The sequence below is a fragment of the Suricata suricatta genome, chromosome 6 (assembly GCF_006229205.1).
Source record: "Suricata suricatta isolate VVHF042 chromosome 6, meerkat_22Aug2017_6uvM2_HiC, whole genome shotgun sequence".
Lineage (NCBI taxonomy): Eukaryota > Metazoa > Chordata > Mammalia > Carnivora > Herpestidae > Suricata > Suricata suricatta.
The window spans coordinates 112365972-112386832 of NC_043705.1; the positions used below are offsets into that span (position 1 = coordinate 112365972).

The 20861-nt window shown below is 36.9% G+C and overlaps 1 protein-coding gene across 1 annotated transcript in view; it reads right to left on the minus strand.

The window, feature by feature from the left end:
• Positions 1-20861, minus strand: part of PARP8 (poly(ADP-ribose) polymerase family member 8) — a 94433-nt gene that overhangs the window by 17678 nt on the left and 55894 nt on the right. The window contains exons 14-17 of the mRNA XM_029940914.1: positions 11830-11922; positions 4860-4985; positions 3547-3612; positions 989-1056 (exon numbers count right to left, since the gene is read on the minus strand). Coding sequence (XP_029796774.1) covers positions 989-1056; positions 3547-3612; positions 4860-4985; positions 11830-11922 — 353 coding nt within the window. The remainder of the gene's footprint in view (positions 1-988; positions 1057-3546; positions 3613-4859; positions 4986-11829; positions 11923-20861) is intronic.

Genomic DNA, 20861 nt, shown 5'->3' on the forward strand with positions numbered 1-20861 from the left:
ATTTTTACCTTCATTTTGAATACGACTTAATGTGAGAATTTAAAAAGTTAAAATGAAAACTGTGTAATTTTACTCAATCCATCAGAATCTTAATAATAAGATTTAAAAAAAATACAAAGAAGGAAGACTTCCCAATCTAATTTTTAAGGTCTTATTAAGTGTTCATTGTAGGATTCTAAATGAAAGTTAAGGAATTAGAATCATTCTTTCCCCTTTGCTCATCGTTACATTTTTTTAAGAACTTTCTGGTTGTAGCATCGAATAAATCTCATGCAGCTCAATCTCTTACAGTCTTTACATTTGTATTACTGTGTGAGAATCGTGATGAATTCCAGTCTTTACGTTTTCAGGGATTTCCAAGAGACTTGTACATATGGGGAGCAGATACTATTGTTTTCGTCTTGCACGTAAGAAACCGGAGGGCAAAGCGTTTTGAGGCGCTTGACCCCACTCTCTGGTTCCGGTCGGCCCCCTGGGAGCCTTGCTGGACTACGGCCACACCCTCACCACGCTCACTCTGAACAGGGCGTCAACTGCAGCAGGCAAACAGACTTCATCAAATCCTTACCGTCCTTGTTAAGGGAGTAAAGCGTACAAGACATGCATTTTAGAAAGATTTTCAGTAAGTGTTTGAAACCGTATTGTCACTCGGTCCTCAATTAACTAGAAAACTAAATGAACCAAATCAGCCTCACCATACAATCCAGCTAATCACATTTTGTAAAATGACAAACTGCCATCAAATACACTGTATATCTGTGTAATGTGTAGGACAGCATTTTCTTCCCCTTGTGATATACAAGTTTTAATTAAAGTGAGAAGCATTACGGACTCTGATTATGAAATCACCAGGCCTCATAGGCTTATAGAACTGCAGCATTGCAGGTCTTGTAAAAATAGGCCTTCCCCCTGCCACCCCCCCACTTAATTAAAGCAGGCAGGAGAAAGTGAGGCTGTTTTCATTAAGAAGAAAACTAAAATTGTATACCATTGCAGCAAGGGGTGAGCAAGGGGGTCTTGTTTATCCATCTGCTTCTTGATTTCCAGATACGGTGCCTGAAAAAAAGTCGTTATACTTCGTGACCTCTCTTAAAAATTCCTTTTTCCCTTTTCCTTTTTCCGTTTCGCAAAAGGAAAATGAGGTTGAACAGGTATACCTCATCTAGCTACCCCAGAAGCCTGTGGCTACAATTTGCCCTAGTTGGTCCCCCCACAACGTGAGGTGAACTCTGAACTTCCATGGGGCACAATGGACTTGCCCAAACGTTTTGTTACACAGAGGCTTCATTAAGCTTTAGCCTGGCTTCCTGGTACTAGGCCATGTCCTGAAAGGTGATCCCAGGTACCCTGCTGAGTCTCTGCCCAACCACAAAAGGTATCTTGTCCCAACCTACACTGCCAACCTTCTGACAATTGAGTCAGAGTATCTCCCTTCTGTCATTTTCCTGTTCCCCACAGCCTCCTACTTGCACTACTCAGTAAACCCCTCTTGTTCTCTTCCTGTTCTTACTTGTAAACTCTGTCACCTTTTTCCTGCTCGGAGGTGACCTTGGCTCACGCTGCAAGTCACTCTTTCCCACTCCAGTCCTCAAATAAAACCTATCTTGCCACCTTTCACAAGTGTCGGGTGCCATTTCTCTCTGAAGATGACTGTTTTTAACTTTTAACTAACACCGAAGCAAACCTCCTATCATAGCTCCTGGTCATGCTCCAATCCTAGGGTCCTGACTTAGGTGTCGAGCTTCACCGGAGAAAACTGGACAAAATTGACATAAAAAGAGCCCCTTCTTTTGAAAGTACTTCCTGGAATTTACCCAATTAACCTTTTCATAGAACAAAAGGCAATCTGTCTGTGGCAATTTAGATCTATCTATAGGGCAGGACATTCTAGAAAACAGGACGGTATAATGTCATAGTTATTCGGCGAGGTTTAAAAGATCTGATGCATGAACCCTGACAGCCTCCCTACGGAGCGCGCGCTGGGAGGCGCCACCACACTATTTACCATCCTGACAGTGAAGACGCCTAGGCACCCAGCAATTAAGCAACTTGCCCAAGGTCGCAGGCCACACCGGTGATGAGTGAATCCCACAACATGCGCCTCTGACTTCCTAGGCTGATACCCAGTCGTCTCCACTGCCTTGTATTTAAAATAGCTTACACATGACCCAGAATAAAGGAAGCAAATTTTGGCAGAGAGCTGATCCCAGAGTCAGAATTTTATAGCTATTTTTATCCAAGAATGATCCTGGTCTAGGGTGTCGTATAAATACCCTATTATCACCAAAGTTTTTGGTGACTCAAAAATGTTTACTGAACTTTGTGTAAGGTATTGGAAGAAGGTCCTTTGTTCTCCCCGAGCGGAAATGGGTTTTATTGTTTTCTTTGCCTTACCCAAATAATAAATATTTGTTTGAAAAGGAATACAGGTAATACAGAAAAGTATGGGCATAGAAAAACAGCTAGAAAGGATAATGGTTTTTAAGCAAACACTGGAACTAGTGAATTGAAGATCTCGTCATTTACCGTTGTCAGACACATAGTTTGTTAAACAAATGGATGCCTACTTGACTACATGGAATAAATAACTATAAAAAGAATCAAAATTCAAATTTGGGATGTGAAAATGTACTCAGGGAGCATGGTTTCAGGCAGAGTAAGGGTGCCGGAGGGAGAGAAGGGAGCAGTGACCCGGCAGCTCTGTGGGCCTCCAGACCGAAGGGATCCAATGCTTTTCCCCAAAGATAGCAAATGACCAACAGCAGTATTCATCACAAGCCCCCAGGGTCTCCTGCGCGGTACAAGCCTTGAAACCCCCGTATGCAAACCAAACAAACCCACAGTGTGTGATGTTTTAAATAATGCATTGTTAATTTCTACTTATAATAATGTGTTGTAAGCCTCTCTCCAAATCTTTGGCAGTGGAAAGGCCTCAATAATTCAACAGCATGTGCTTTTCCAAGAGCTGGGGTACAGCCCAGTGATATATTGGGCTTTCATAATAAACCACAATCCTTGCTCATCAAACTTCACCAAAGGCTTCTAATGGCCAAAAATAGCAACTCATACTCTCCGGGACTCTTGTGTCCTCCAAAGTTGTTCTGAGAATCTGTGTTCTTTCTAAAATATTTATGCACAATTTACATTTATAGAATATTTGTTTTTATTTCAGCGTTAAAATATAATGTGTTAAAATTACTACTGTTAATTAAAATTGACAGTCTAGGAAGATGGTACCAGATTTAACCTTTGCCTTAAGATATTCCAACACCCTTCTACGTGCTCAAACTCCTGCAGAGAGCATGAAGATGATAATTATGCAATTACCCTGCAAAAGTCTCCGTGGCAGCCCACCGATACACTGACGCGATTTAATTAAAACATCCTAGTATAACACAATTTTAATTTTTGTATTACTTTAATTATACTCCCATCTAATAGAAAAGTCTACATTTCACTAGACAGCCAATACATTCAGACATTTTTAAAATATGATTTTACTCGAGCAAAACTGAACTGTGGAAGACCCCAAGATGATACACTTACTTGTGTCATTTCTCTGATAGAAGTTATGCTATCCAGTGCTTTCATTACTCGGTCGTAGTTCTTCTTCTGTTCGAACAGGAAAAAAATAGTATTCACTATAAGCCTTTGCAAGTCAGCGCATTACTAGAGAAACATATTATTTCTGTATGTGGATTTTTCCATCAGAGTCAATTTGAAAGCAATGACTGTTGTTTACATAAAAGGGAAGACTTTAATAAGATGGTTCTAGGATGCAGGTTATGTAACTGAGTTAGAGGGAAGAAAAAAGAAAACAATGCAAATCCTAATATAAGTACATAAAATCATGTTTAGCCTACAGATGAAAACTATAAATACAAAAGAGATACTGGACACCTTCTTACTTTCACTAAAAAAAATAAGCCAAGATGAACGAAGTAAGCATAGAATCCTTCTAAAATACAAAATCTGCTTTAAATATTACAGTATCATTTTGTTTTTATTTCCTTTTGATTGAAAGATTACCAAAAAGTCTGACTCCTAGGTGTGTAAATGACACCACACACTTAACTGATGATTCATGTCCAAGCACGTTGTAACTATGTGTACCACTGTCACTTATGAAGGAAGTAGAGCTTTTCCAAGGACATTTTTTACAGCCATTGTTTCTGGAAAATGATTTCAAGATGTACAGTGATAGAAACTAAGCCAGTTTTAGCTCACGCAATTTGAAGATTTTGCTATTTTAGAAGGATTCACCTAATCTCTGCAAATATTTATGAAATTGTTTTCTCAGGAAATGTTAGTTGATCACATGAATTAAACTTCCACTAACCTTCGTATAACTGGGGAGGAAGGAGGCGAAGCAGGGGGAAGGCAAAGGATAATAAGGAAGTAAAAGTACAAAAGAAAAACAAAAGTTGGTCCTTTTACCCATAACCCTTAAAATGAGGTTACCTTAAGCTAGAATCTCAAAAAATATAAAATGAAATTAAAGTAATCATAGCCAGTTTATTATAGCTATTTACCTGCCTTCCATGCAGATGGGATGTGTAAAGATCATAATTTGAGAGGATGAAATGAGGCAAGGCGAAGTAAAGGCAAAGTTCTAAAAAAACAATTTTAAAAGATGGAAGGACAGGCAGCGTGACAGGATATGGGAAAGACTGAAGGAGGCAGGAAACCAAGTTTGTGGAAGAAGAACCATTATTTACTAAATGGATCCAGAGTCCACAGCAGGTCAGGGATGTGCTTGTCAAGGGAGGGACTGAGATGGAATCAGGAAAGCTAATGAGATCAGAATCTCAGCTGCTGTGACCGGAAACAGGATGGGCGTGTGAGGGTCAAGTACTCACCCTGGGGTTGAAGGCCAGCATCTGCGGGTCGTTAGGATCTACCACAGAAGGATATGGCTCGAAAATGACAACTTTTCTAGGAGATTCCAATGCAGACCTACACATGGACACTAGTAGATCTACCACCTTGAAATACATACATAAGATAGTTACCATCCTTTGGGTTTCATCAAGAGCTCTGCCACTGTTTCTTCCTGGCATGGTACCTATCGTGAGTTAGTCAGAGAAGCCTGAGTACTGCTATCAATTTCTCAGATCTGTAATTTATGGCTTCAGACCAAGTTTGAACAAACTTGGCCACTAACTTAAAGTAACTAACATGTGTTGGAGTGTCTGGGTGGCTTAGTCGGTTAAACACCCAACTCCTGATTTCAGCTCAAGTTATGATCTCATGGTTTGTGGGACTGAGCTCCACAATGGGCTCTGCGCTGTCAGCTTGGGATTCTCTCTCTCTCCCTCTCTCTCTGTCTCTCCCCTGCTCTCTCTCTCCTTCTCTCTCAAAATAAATAAACAATAAAAAAATAAAATAAGTTGCTTCTAATTACATCTTAATATCTCTTTGTCACGAACACATATTATGCTCTAACATTTTCTAGGCTCTATGCACAAGACAGACAGGTCCTTTCTCTCGTGGAATTTACACTCTAGTGGAGAAAATGCATAATAAAAAATCAGTTAAACAAATACACATTTAAATACATTTCTGGTCATGTCGGATGCAGTAAAAATTAATCGGGCAATAGAGGGTGCTGTTTCAGAGTGGCAAGGAAGGGGTGATGCTTCAACAGAGACTAGAACGAAGATAGAGAGGGAGACATAACGTTGAGGAGAAACTGTTGCAGGTGATGGAACCTGCAAGTGCAGAAATGAGTCTGACATGCTCTAAGGACAGTGAAGCTCCTGACATCATCTTACTACTTCTAGCTCTTTGCCTAAGGCCATTAGTGACCTTGGTTTGCTAAATACCTTGGTTTTTTTCCTAAGTCTGTGGCCTTTTTACACAATTTACCAAGAGGCAGTATTATTTAACAGTTAAGGGCAAGGCCCCCTCTCCGGTCCCCAAAACAATATGCTTCCGGCCATTGAATGAAGAAAACAGATACTGTCTAAATGGCGAGGGTGTGCCAGGACAGACATATCTGCAGTGTGAAGACAGGGACATCATAAGGAAAGCAATGGGCTTATTAATTTTTCTAGAAAAATATTTCTAGAAAGTTTTTAACAGGCATTTTAAGAATGCACAGGAAGAGGAAAACAAATTTTGATTCTGTGGTTAACCAAAGGCGCACTGTGACCTAATAATAGGAGGGCTCACTCTGTTGTGTGTATACTCACAAAACACATCCACCCAATCACAGCATCCAGAACGCCAGGCACCTAAAATAATTAGCAACACTCAAACCATCCCACGGGCATACGATCTATAAGTAACACTTCTCAAAGGAGACAGACATACACCCCCACAAGACTCACTCAGAGAACAGCAGGACTGAAAATGTTAGTATGTTTTTAACACACTACTCTATTTATATGTGTGTATACAGATATGATTTCCAAGCAGAAGATATAATAAAGACATAATAAAATCCTTTCTGTTTTCCACACCGACACTCACATTCCTTCTACCCCAGAGAGATGCACTTTAACCCAGATACAAATTGTTTTCAGCATTATCTAGTCTCCCAATAAAAGAAAAATACAAATAAAAACCTCTGAAAAAATAATCAGTAAAATAAAATAGTTTCTTCTGAAACTCTGGCCGGGGGCGGGGGGGATTGGTACTGCCTTACAAAAATATTTGAGAGCCACGTGTCACAGTCTGCAACTGAAGCTTTGTAAAAGTACATGCCCTTTGCAATTACTGTCAAATGATCTTTGACAAGGGTGCTGAGACCACTCAATGGAAAAGAATAGTTTTTTCTACAAATGATGGTGGGAAAACTGGATATCCATATGCAAAAAAAAAAAACTGGAGTTAGACCCTTATACCATACATAAAAATTAACCCAAAATGTAATAAAGACCTAAACATAAGACCTTAAACTATAAAATTCTACTAGGAAACATAGGAAATAAGCTTCAGGATATAGGACTTGGCAACGATGACTTGAATTGACAACAAAGCACATACAACAAAAGCAAACACAGACAAGTGGGTCTACATCTAACTTAAAAACTTTGGTGCATCAAAGCACACAATCAATAGAGTGAAAAGGCATAGGATGGGAGAACATATTTGCAAATAAGATATCTGAAAGGGGGTTAATATCCAGAATATATAAAGAGTTCATACAACTCAACAAGAAATCACATAATTTAGAAATAGGAAAAAAACCCCAAATATACGTTTCATTAAAGAAGACATACAGATGCTCAACATCACCCCCATCAGAGAAATGCAAATCAAAACCAGGAGATACCACCTCACAACCATGACCATGGCTACTATCAAGCAAACAACCAAACTCAGAAAATAACAAGTGTTATTGAACAAGTTAATGAAGAAATTAGAGCCTTTGTGCACTGTTGACAAAATTATAAAATGGTGTAGCCACCATGGAAAGCAGTATCGAGGCCCTTCAAGAAGTTAATAATAGAACTTCCACACAATCCCACTTCTGGATATATATCTAAAATAATTCAAAAAAGGGTTTTGAACACATTTACATATGCATGCTCACAGCAGCATTATTCATAATAGCCAAGAGACGGAAGCAACCAAAATGTCCACGGACAGTTGAATGTGCAGACAAAATGTGCCATATCCGTGCAGGAAATAATATTCGGCCTAAAAGAAGAAAATTCTGTCTCATGCTACAACATGGATGAACCTTGAGGACATTATGCTAAGTGAAACAAACCAGTTCTAAAAAGACAAATACTGTGAGATTCACTTATGAGGTATTTAAAGCAGTCAAATTCATAGAAACAGAATGTAGATGGTGGTTACCAGAGCTGGAGGAAGGGGGTTACATAAAGGCAGTTGTTTAATGGATATAGTTTTGAGTTCTGCAAGATGAAAAAATTATGGAAATTTGTTTCACAAGTTGAATATACTGAACACTACTGAACTGTATGCTTTAAGAAGGGTTATGACAGTAAATTTTATGTTATGTGTTTTTTACTACAAGAATGAAGATACAAAGAGATACAATAATAATAACCTGAACAGTGTTCCTTTTTCCAAATACTTATTAAACATCTTGTGCTGAAAGCTTCAAAACAATCAAAACTACCAAAAATTATATGCATTCTTTTGCCAATAACTTCATCAGTGGAGTCAAGCAAACTCTAATAAAATAATGGATGTAGGGGTAGAGAATTTAATTAAAATTATTTCTGTTAATATTATGTCCTAAGTCAACTTCAAAGAAATAGCATAACTACCATAGCCACATCACATGCAGTCTACCAAAGCCTCCTACTTCTGGCTTCCTGGGTCTAGAACCATTGCCTGGAGGCAGTTGCTCTGAGTGGGACATTTCCGCCCCTTCTGTCCAGGTAAGGCTGTGTGACTAGCTTTACCCAATGGCTGGCAGTGAGAAGCGGTGGAGCTGATGAAGCAACAGGTACACCTTCTCAACATTTCTCTCCGCCTCTACTGTCCGACAGGTGCCTTAGACAGCAGAGCCACACGATGTAAATGGTTCGGTTCCCTCAATCATCACACAGAAAGCTGCGTAACACACATTCTAATTGGGCAGCAGTGTCAGTGAGAAATACACATGTCTATCATCCTAAACCACCACAGTTTTATGATTTATCTGTTAAGGAAGTTAGCATTTAGAATTTTTGAACAAGGAAAGGTTTGTGTAATACTGGATTTGTATTCATCTGCATGTGTTAATTTTTCAATTACTTTAAACAATGAAAAGTAACAAATGACCATGATTTCTTTTACCCCAAATCGTGTATTTCTCTACTCCCAGCATTTAAAATGAAAGATTCTTAATAGGACCTTAGCACCTATGGTGAGTGGCACAGCCAGCAGGTTACATATATCTTTCCTCTTAGCCCGAATAATATAATTGAAGAGGCAATCTGGAGGCTAAGATACTTAAGATAGAAAAATACAGAATTCGAGCAATGGGAATTGGGCCATTTGTTGAGTGAACAAACGTCTGTGGATTTACAGAATCACATGCTTCCAAAGGCCATTACATACAACCCAGCTGGTAGAGCAAGACTCTGCACCCTCCCCTGCAGGTAAAGAAGGCCTAGGAGCACATGCAAATGAGAAAGTTCAAGTCCAAGTGAGCAAGAAAGGCATGTACAGGAGTGGTCTACAGACATATAATGTATTCTGTAAAAGAGGTGAAATGAAGATCAATGGCCTTCAAACATTTCAATATTGACTCCTTTTTTTTTAAATCTCATATGAGAGAACACAAAAAAATGGAGCTGTTTACGGTTGAAACAGTATTTGAGTGCTTGGAATCCTAGCCACTGGGACACACTCATTCCAGGATGGCCTCCTCCAGTGACCCCTCAGTTCTTACAGCCCCACGGAACCACTTAAAGTGTAGAAGTCAACTGATGCACCAGGATGCTAAGATACCGTTTCTTTCTGTCTAGAAAGAGAATCCGTTTCCACTTAATCTTTAGAACTATAACCAGAATATTGGATGCTTGCTTTAAAGTAGTGATAAGAATATTCCACTTTGGAGTAGAATCACTGAATTGATACGGTCGAGTAACTATGTTTTGTAACCATCATTATATAATCCAAAATTAATCTCTCTTTAACAAACATGATTTTTTGAGATATATCTATAATAAGAGGGTAGAAAAGGCACCTAATCCAATATTCTATCAACCTACCCTACTTGTTAGCATGATGTTAATTTTCTTTCTAATAAATTATTTCTTATTTACAGGCTTTAACTCCTTCCCTTCTCAAACTCTCTGAGAGACAATTTACATCCACTAGAATGCACAAATACTAATTTTACCACTCATAGAATTATATATATATATATATATATACCTATACCTATTATACACACACACACATACACACACCTATTCATGTAAAATACATGTAAGTATATTCACACACACACACACACACACACACACACACACACACACACACCTGTGTAAAGCTTAATCATTTTGACCCAGCTATAGATAGCATGTATTAAAGTATCCTTTCCTTGAGCAATATTAGTTCCAGTTGATAAGAAAAACTTTCACATTAAAAAAAAAAAAAGGAAAGAAAAAGACCCACCAGGGTCAGATACATTCCAGAAACCCTTAAAGTGCTGGCTACTCATTTTCTTAGTTTCAGGGACTCTGAGAGCCTTTAATATGCAAATGTTGGGTGTAGGGGCAATATCAAGCTATATTTTTGAAATTTAATTATGGAATCTTTTTGCCATATGACACAGGACCTGTGTTATACTGTTTGTATTATTTTTTATTTATAGCTCATTACATCACAACTGTTTTCCTTAATATTTCTTCCTGTGAATATACCTCAGTTTAGTTCATCAGTGAAATAACTAGCTAACAGAATGTACGCAACTCCACGAGGCCTGCACTATCTGTGTTAACTGCTGTACCTCCATCTGGTGAAAGGCCTGTTACATAGCAGGCATTCAATACTTGTTCAAAGAACGTCTGTCATATGATCATTTACCCCATTCATCTTTGCAAATTTTAAAAATGACAGATTGGTAATTCCTTTTCACATTTAGTTTCCTGCTGACTTCAAATACAGCTGAATATTTTCTTATGTTTCTTTACTAACTACGGGCCCATATTTGGAAATCGTGCATTCATTTCCTCTATTAATCTGTTATGATCTTCATGTTTTTCAATTTTTATGTGCTTTTTATGTTTGAGGGAAAATAAAATCTTCATAGTTAGCTCTTAATGTTCATTATTCCTTCAAGTAAAAAACAGAAAATATGTATGGACTCAACTCTGCTGGTGTTTTCCTTTATGCTTTCTTGAAACTGCATAAATGCATGAACCTGATACACTGTCTACACTGTGCTTGCTTGGTTTTACTCCCCTCTAGTTTGTATACAGTATTTTCAAACAAAACTCTTCTTCAGGCCACTGGGAACTTGTTTTTACCAATAGTGTAAAGAGCTAATCTGATCCTGCTCATCCCACATTGGAGGCCATTTGTTCCCACTTACTAAATCATTTTTATTTTCCAACTTGACATGATGCCTCCTTTAAAGTATATTAAGTATATTTATAACTAGATCTATTTTGAGGATTATTTGACATTCTATTCTTTGCCAGTACTGTATTTTTTTCAATATAAGATTGCATAATATGCTTTTCTATGTGGTTGGTCTAGCCTTCCTTAATTAACATTCATAATTTGTTATGTTTTCTCTGATTTTCTTTCCTCCTAGATTAATTAGAAAGTGAGGTTCCATGAATAAATTTTAAAAATCAATTGGGATTTTGATAAAATTGGATGAGGTAAATTCTGGCATCTTTATAATTTACTATTTCCTTCTGGAAAAATGGAATGCTTCTCTGCCTCTAAGTTGTTTCATTTGTTTTTTTATATTTGCCTTCCTATGTCGTAAACACTGCTATTACAAAATTGGATGATTTTTCTTGTATGTTCTGCCCTTTATCTTTTCACCTAAGTTTCAAGACTAAATGGGATTCTATTTTATGGTACCATAACTTTACAAACAAATTTTACAAAATACATGTCCAAGTATTTCAATATTTCAACTTCACCATGAAAGAATCAGTTATTTTTCAAACAACAGAATGGTGGTTTAATGTCTTTCCTGGGCAATGGCAAAATGACAAAACCCTCAGTAGATAAAGATAGCAAAATTCAGTTTCTATCTATAAAAAAAAAATCAAATGCCTGCTTGTTTTAGTCTGACGTCAAACTATCAAATTTTTGTCCCAAAGACTGTAGGTAACGAGTGGATCAGAGCAAGTTTTCAGGTCAGAGCAGGGAACAGTTAGTGCCGCGTGCTACTACCTGAGCTCCCGTCGCTATCTCATCAGCAGCTTCATTCATTACTCCCAGGGTTTGAAAAGCAAATACACAAAGCTCTCGTTCACACACAGTGGGCTGCAAAAGAAAGAGGAATGCATTACAACGCTGTTTTCCATTATCTAATTCCTAAACTCAATTTATGACATTCCATGTAATAAATAAAGATGGAGCAGTTTCAGAATGTTCGAAAGAAAGCAATCCTATGACTTGGTTTAATAAATTTCTAAATTTAGGTAACAATTGTTACATAATCATCTAGTGATACAGAGTCACCAATATAAGAAACCCATTTCAAATAGTTGTAAGAACTTGCACGCAGAATTTTTTAGGAATAGATGGAAAATACATCTCTCCTGCTTACTATACACTTGTACCTGAGATATATATATATAAAAAGCAGACACCTAAGCTGGTGATATACTTAAAAAATGAGGTTAAACCCGACAGCTATGTAAAACAAATATACAGAGAAGAATTCCACTTTTCCCTAGGTGTGTTTCCTTTAGAAGAAATAAGCATGACTCTGCTTACTTGTTACCCAGCTCTTGAAAGACTGGTGTTGTTGCAAAGACTTTTGACTTCAATAACCTCCTAAAGTCACAGCACTGAAATATACACTCTACAATTGCTTTGGAAGAGTTCTCATCTTTCAAATCTAATATAGTGTCATCTGTTTGATTTATCTTATCTCCGGAGTTACATTGCATTAGGTAGCTGATGAAGCCTAACACGATGCAATCCATGGTGCTGCTGCCTAGCAGACAAAAGGCATTTGTTAGTGCCATTGCGTCTATGCTCACTCATTTCCGAGGATGACTTGCTCTGGCTTAACCAGTGGGAAGTGTGGTCCTTTGTGGTCCATCCTTTATGTTCAAAAAGGGCCCAAGTGGTGGCTTTGTGTACATACGCATGACCAATCACAAACATTTCTGGTTGACGTTCCGCAAAGAGGATTTTAGGAACAAATGAATTGATACATTTCCTTTGTCTTCCTTAAAAGTGCAGTTCGGTTACATTTCAGAAACAACAGGAAAAACTACCTATGAGAGCAAATTAATTGGAGAAAGTTCTTCAGCCAGACTCAAGCTATACACACACTGCTATATATAGATGGATATACATAGAGCAGATTGTTCAATTTCTGCTACTTTTTGTTTATCTAAGTGTTTAACCTATTTTTAATCTTCTATTTTTGTGTGTGTGTTTATGTGCATTTATGTCTCAACCTCAATTTTCCCCAGAGACATTGGATTGTTTCTTCTGTTCTCTGTCAAGGAGCATGATACAGTAACATAATCTACTGATTGTAAATTTACTATAGTGCCAAACACTATATGGGTGTTTGAGTACAGTGTACCACCAAGGATCTAGGGATAAGACAAAACTGTGGCAATTAAACAGCCCTAGGAATTTATTCATATAACAGCTCCCCAACAATGCTTGCTGAGGAAGTAGACAAGGGACACAGATGGTATTTCATTTTTTATACTACTCTTAAATAATCAGACATTTTAATGATTGAAATCCATCAATCCCAAAGCTAAATAATAGGATAAAGCTTATTTAGTGTATAGGAGTAATAACTGGCTATATTTTTTTGTTTGAAGTTTGGATAATCAATTACACATATTTGTGGTCATCCAAATATGTATGTATGTATGTATGTATGTATGTACATATGTATGTAACCATGTACATGTGTATTCACACACAGATTCCAGGAAATGTTTTAAAACAAAAGAAACTACCTTTTTCAGTACCAAATTGTTGCTTGACCAAACGGAAGTAAAAATGAAATAAAATACTTCACACTATATACTAGCTTAGATGGATAAATTTCACAATTTTTAATTTAGGAAACATTTCAAAGATTGATTTATAGGAATACCTTGTTACCACAACTGTCTGAAGAAGGAAATCAGGTACCCTAGAAAATTCTGGGGGAAAAAAACAATTTTGCTACCACAGTAAAAAATTAAAACTAGACATTATATTCTTATAAATATAATTTTATCTTCCCTTTTCATAAAATGGCAAATATAGAAGAAGTAATATGGTGACTTATATGCGATATTAACACCAAACTAAGTAAATACTAGTGAATCATTAAAGTAACACTTCTCTATTTATTGCTCATTTTTACTAGAAAGTTCAAGACGGTATGTGAGACGTAAATCAGTTTAGTTTTGAGACAAACATTTACAAACTAGCTTTTGTAAGCCTTTGACCTTCCCTCCTCCCATGTTTATCCACATTTTATTTGAGAAATGCAAAATATCAACACAAGACAGCACCCTAAGTAAAAGTTCTCAAATCATAGTAATCAATATTAGATGTCTCCTTGCTCACAGAAAGGATATTTTATTCAAGAAAGAGAAACCAAATCATTCTTCCCTAATGAAACATAAGTATTACATTGTAGTGTTCTCTCATGTTAGCTGACTCCCAGATAACCCCCTGCCCCCAACAAATTCTATTACTATACTATTCATACAGAAAGCTCTAGCATCAGTTAAAAATAGAACATAGTAGGAGTGCCTGGCTGGCTCAGTCAGTAGAGGATGCAACTCTTGATCTCCAAGTTGTGCATTCAAGCCTCACACTGAGTTTAGAGATTACTTAAATGAATGAATGAATGAATGAATGAATGAATAAATAAATAATATACCCCCAAGTTTACAAAAATGTATTTTAAAAAAAGGACATGGTCATTTAATAGCGATTACTGGATAAGAGTAATGTGTTTTACTACAAAAAGTTTAATACAAAGTGTATATGCCTAAATATAACCAAATATGTACAGCATTTATGAGCTTATTTTTGAGTTTACAATTAGTAAGTTTCCATTTGCAAAATATTACCTATTCTTAATGTTATTATATTGCCCTCAAACAATTCGTTTTTATAATTTAAACTGTAAAACCACGACAAGTCCTTCTTACCACAGCACCCAATTTTTTTTGCAATATAATATTCATTACGCACCATTTAAACACATGGAGAACTTTATGCGTCCCTGAGATTTATTTTAGAAGTTTGTAACCCAAGACATATACATTTTAAGTTTTGTTTGAATCAAAACAATTTAAATGTGAGCAGTGAAAACATATTTCAAAAATGGTTAAGCCCTAAAGAATATTTTAGAACCTAACTGCATTGTAGAAACTTTGTGTTTTCAATGAATTTAAATTATTTCCCACTAAAAATAGAAATGCTAAATCGCAAGAGAATCTAGCTGTGTGTTTATATTTGGCATGGTGGAGGTGAGTGGTTTTCAAACTTTTTCTGCCATCCTCTTTCTGTTTAAACAAAATTTTTCAGGTAAGCCCAATATACAGAAGAGATAAAAGTGGCGGCTATTCCAGTTGGGGCACATGTGCACAGGTCAGTTTTCCTATCTGTAAAGAGGGATTAAAAAATCACATCTAGTGCATCAGTTTGGTCAGAAGACCAGGAAAGAGAGACAAGTAAGATAAGGTTTACAAAATCCCCCGGAGGACAAGTAAGGTTTACAAAATCCCCCGGAGGTACACGGAGCTGCTTCAGTCACTAGTAACAACGTTAGGTAACCTGGACAAGCCACGGCCTCTTTCCACTTGTTGTAACACAATGTGTGCACAAAGTAGGTGTTCAATAAAAATTTTCACTGAGGCCTATTATGAAGTTGTGTTTTTCTTTTCATATCCATAGTTTATCCAAACCCATAATTTATTGTTAAAACTGTTCTTGCTAAAAAAAAAACAAAACAAAACAAAACAAAAAACTGTTCTTGCTCAAATAGAAATGAGCAGTGTAAATAAAAATTAAAAAAAAAAACCCTAGCATTGAAAACATGTGAGAATAATAAAGAATATCTATTAGAAACCCAAAACCTACAAGCCTTCAGCTCTTTGTATTTCTGATTTTATAGTTCATGCTTCAGGTTCTGTTCATGGCTTAGAAGAGAGACACATTCCAAGGTGGAGCGGGCTGGGGGTGAGGTGGGGTACCTTGCATTAAGAAAGACGGGAATCCCACAGAGACCAAGACAGATTTATAGTAAGATAGGACAATGCCTGTTTAAGCTTCTCTACTATCTCATACAACTGAAGTTGTTTGAGCTTTGAAATCAATTTCTTCTACTCAGTTTGGATGTTAAAAAAAAATCACATTTCTGAATTAAAATTTTTTTGGTATGATTGTGATTTATCTTAGGTTGTATTTCAAAACTCGAAATCTTATTTCTGAGGCATGAAGTGGGGGATGGGAGGATGGGGTGAAGAGGGAACAGGATGTGCTTTTTCATTCATTTTGAAAATAAGAACTTAAGCTACAAACATTTGTCTAAGGTCCACAGCAAAGCTGGATACACAAAACTATAGATTCTCGGGTTTCTCAGCTGACTTTGCTTTAGTAGCAGGGTTGGGCACTGTTCTTGAACGATGAAGCAGAATCTCAGGCCTAATCAATCTATCCAGAGCAAACAATCTAGAATGTTTCCACATGACAGGAGAAGATAATGAGATCATCCTTTTCATATCACATGTTGATCAGGGAAATGGGGAAGTCTACTAGCCAGAGACACACAGAATGATTTCCAAGTATCAGTGATAAAATAATCCACACAACCATGTCCAGAGTTTTCTTCAACCCAGTTCAGCAGCCCTTATGAAGAGCGGTTCAAAGAAGAAGACAAACAGTTGCACTGATTCACGATGTTCAGAGCAAGTATAACAAGAAGACAGGGGCACTAGGAAGTTAGAGGCCGAGAAAGCAGTGGTGAGTCTGGCAATAAATCCTTGTTTTCGTGTTTTCAAAAAACTCTTGATGAAGTGTTTTTAAAGCATATTAAAGCATCTCCCAAACCATTTGCTGCATTAGCCCTCTAGCTGATTCCAAAATGTAGAGAACCAATGATTTGGTTTGGGTTTGGTTTTCTGATCATAATCCAAACTGCACTGTCAAATGGAAAATCCAGGAAAATCCAGGATTAGACAATCTTTGTGATGTTAATATGAATTTTATGCAGATTCAAAGTATTACAAGTCTGGCCTCACACCTGGGAGTGATATTTATAACCTTCGTGAACAAAAGAGATAAATGGAGCCTTGTGGTATTTCTGAATAAGTTAAGTATTGTAGTTCTCCGTGTTGCAGAAAGTATGGCATGCTTACCCAGACCTCTGAGTACAGTGACAGAATAGTGTAAGTAGTGACCAAATTGTTAGGACTTCTGGGGAGTAATAGTGAAAGAGGACTTAGATAATTCAGTAAGTAATCATGCCTAGAGAAAAGAGGAAAAAAATATAAGGCACAGCTTGGCTCTTGAAAGAGAGAAATCTAACAAAGATTATGCACATAAGACACAGAATTCTATGGAAGCCTGAGTTTTATCTACCCTGCTTAATCACCAAGTGGGATATAACTTATCCTCTTTACATCTCCGGGAGTTACTGCAGCTTGTAATGTGTCATTTGGGCTGAATAAATGGTCAGTGAGTCATTTTAATAATTTATACCCTATAAGAAATTTTATTTGTAATAATTTTATACATATCTATTAAAACTACAGTAAAACATAATGCAATGTAAATATTAGAGAGATACAGAATAAATGAATATGCCTGACGGAGGTTCAATATCTGCTTTTAGACAATCAAGAGGCAGTTCTTTCTGTTTACTTCTCTTCCTTTGAAGATCAGATATTTCTTTGACTTTCATTTCCTGATCTGATTTCATCTGTCATTTATCTTGCTATTTAAGAAACCTAAGTAAGTATACCGATTTCCTTAGGTATCAGTCTGAATCACCGTAATAAAAAACCAGCTGATAGCTAGCTACTTATTTAGAAAACATCATTATTTATAAAAGCAGTTCTAGAAAGAAACAGCCGGCTTTCACTGGTGCAGAATAAAATAGGTAAAGTAAAACAAAATTGGGAGCAAGGCTCAGGGAATACTAACAACAATTAGAATATTACTATCGCTCACTATTGGACTGAACTGCCAGTAACTGAACTGTAAAGAGCAAACTCCCAATGAAATGTGTAGTAAACTTCCAGGATGTCAAAGTAGTCAGTTCAAGTACGTGAGTCGAGTAGCATCACGATTCAGAACTGGGGCCCTGGTGCCATTCTCCTAGGGCTCGAGTCTTGTCTATATCACTTACTAGCAGTGTTGATATCAAATCAATTACAGTTTTCCTCATCGGTAAAGCAGGGGTAATAATAATACCCACCTCACAGGGTTATGATGAGGATTCAATTACATGATCCATGTAAAACACTTTCAACACAAGATCACATAAAAAGCACTCAAAAGCAGGTGCCATTAATAACATTACTATTATTTTCTGGAGTGAAGATGGCATTGCCATAGATCAAGCAGTGTGGATCAGGATCCACAGATGAACACTAACAAAATAAAAACGGGCCTCCTGAATGGGATAAATGGATGTGACCCAAGCATTCCCCTTAGTTTCATCGTAACTACACGTTTTCACGCGTTACACAGAAATAACAAACTTGCACAAATACTTAATAAACAAATGCTATTTTAGTTACTTGGGCTTCAGAATAACACTGTATCTCTTTGACAGAAAAGCTAACTGATAAAAAAAATAGTGTATGAGTAGCAAGAAAAATTTTTTTATGTAAGTTTCCCACAATCAAGTAAAATCAAAGAAATACGCAGCTTGACAGACGATATGATCATCAGTGGCTATTTTATGTTTTTCTTAAAGCCTAAATATTGACATGCAAACAAGTTCTAATAGAATTGTCTCTTTCTAGACTTTGTAAGTTGTCTGTTCAAACTTATATTCCCTAAAACAGGACATATTTCTGTTAAAAAGTAGAGCAGAATCCTGCATGGTGCCTTATACTTATTTAAGTTTTCAATAAGCATTTATGATGCAGTTTTAAAATCAGGCAGAATTAGGTAAGCATTTATGATGCAGTTTTAAAATCAGGCAGAATTAGGTTCAAAGTTCAGCTTTTAGCCATACTTGCGGGGTGATGCTGAACAAACTGCTTAACCTCCTTCAATCTTCACCCCCTTATTTGCACCATGAGCACAAAAATACACAAACCACAGGAGTTCTGTGAAAATCAAATAAGGAAGCAATATGCAAAATATCTATACACAATGCCTAGCACACAGCGCCCATGTCATCTGCAAACAGAGATCATTTTCCTTTTTCCTTCCAACCTGAATACCTTCTAATAACTTCTCTTACCTAATTGTCCTGGCTAGACCCTCCAATACAATGCTGATTAGAAGTGACAAGAGCATCGCAAAGAATAAACTAACTTAAAAATACATGTATCCAAGGTTGTGCAAGACCCGAGCACTGGAAACTACAAAGTAGAGTATAAAGAAATTTTAAAAGTGGAAAAATTTCCCGTGTTCATCAGGGATTGGAAGCGTTAACATTGTTGTTAGCTCAGGAATAACATTGTTGTTAGCTCAGGAATACTTCCCGAATTGACCTGCAGATCCAGTGCAAACCTATTCCAACTGCTTTTTTTTTTTTTTTCCGGAAATGGACAAGCTGACCTTAGAATTCATACAGAAATGCAAGGGACCCCAAATGGTGGAATCCAATCTTAAAAAATAAATACAAAGTTGGAGGACTCATACTTCTTGCTTACAAGCTGAATGCAAAGCTACAGTAATCAAGATAGTGTAGTCTAGGAGCAAGGACACACATACAGGTCAGTTGAATAAAATTAAGAGTCCAACAATAGACCAATATATCCACAGTGAAATGATTTTGCCAAGATCATGCAATGGCGAAAGAAGGTATTTTCCACAAACTGTGCTGGGGGAACTGGATACTACACACAAAAGCATGAATTTAAATCCAACCTTATGATACAGAAAAATTAATTCAAGCAGGATCAATGACTTAATCATAAGACAAAGTATAAAACACTTAAAAGGAAATTATGTGTAAATCTTTGTGACTTTAATTAGGCAACAGCTAAATTAATAAATAGGGACTCCATTAAAATTAAAAATCTTTGTGTGTCACAGGACACTATCAAGAAAGTGAAAAGGAACCCACAAAATGCAAGAAAATAGCTGCAAATCATATATTTAATAGAAATCTGGTATTCCGAATATATAAAGAACCCTTAAGGTGCCTGGATGGCTCAGCCGGTTGCTGACTCTGGATATCAACTCAGGTCATGGTCTTGCGGTCATGGGATTGAGCCCTGCGTCTGGCTCCACACTGAGCAAGGAGCTGGCTTGTCATTGATTCTCTCTCTCTGCTCCTCCCCTGCTCTCTCTCTCAAAATAAATGAATAAACTTTAAAAATAAAAAAAGAACTCTAAAAACAACAACAAAGAAATAATCCAATTAAAAATGGGCAACAGATATAAACAGACATTTCTCCAAAAAGTTGTATAACACATGAAAAGATGCTCAAAATCATGAATCATTAGGGAAAGGGCAAGTGCCAACCACAACGAGATACCACTTTACGCACATTAGGATGGCTATTTGGGAGGATTAGAAAGAAGAATCACAAGTGCTGGAGAAGATGTGGAGAAACTGGAACCTTCTCATGCCGCTGGTGGGAATACACATGGTGTAGCCACTGTCAAAACTAGTTTGGCAGCTCCTCAAACAGCCAGAGTTAACATGTCCCAGCAGTTCCACGAAATGATGAAAAGATATCATGGAATGATATCTGTTAAATGTCATACATTCATATAATGCAATACTGTTACACCAAAAAAACGGAATATAGTACTCACACACACTATATAGATGAATCTTGGAAGCACTGTATTAAGTAAAAGAGGCCAAAAACAAAAGGCCACATAATGTATGGTTCCATTTACATGAAAAGTCCAGAATAGGCAAATTCATAAAAACAGAAAATAGATTAACAGTTGCCAGGGGAAGCGAGGAGGAAAAAATTGGGAATGACTGCTAACAGTTATGGACTTCTTTTTCGGGGGTTAATGGAAATGTTCTGGAATTAGTGATGATGGTTGCACAACATGTATGAATAGTAAAAACTACT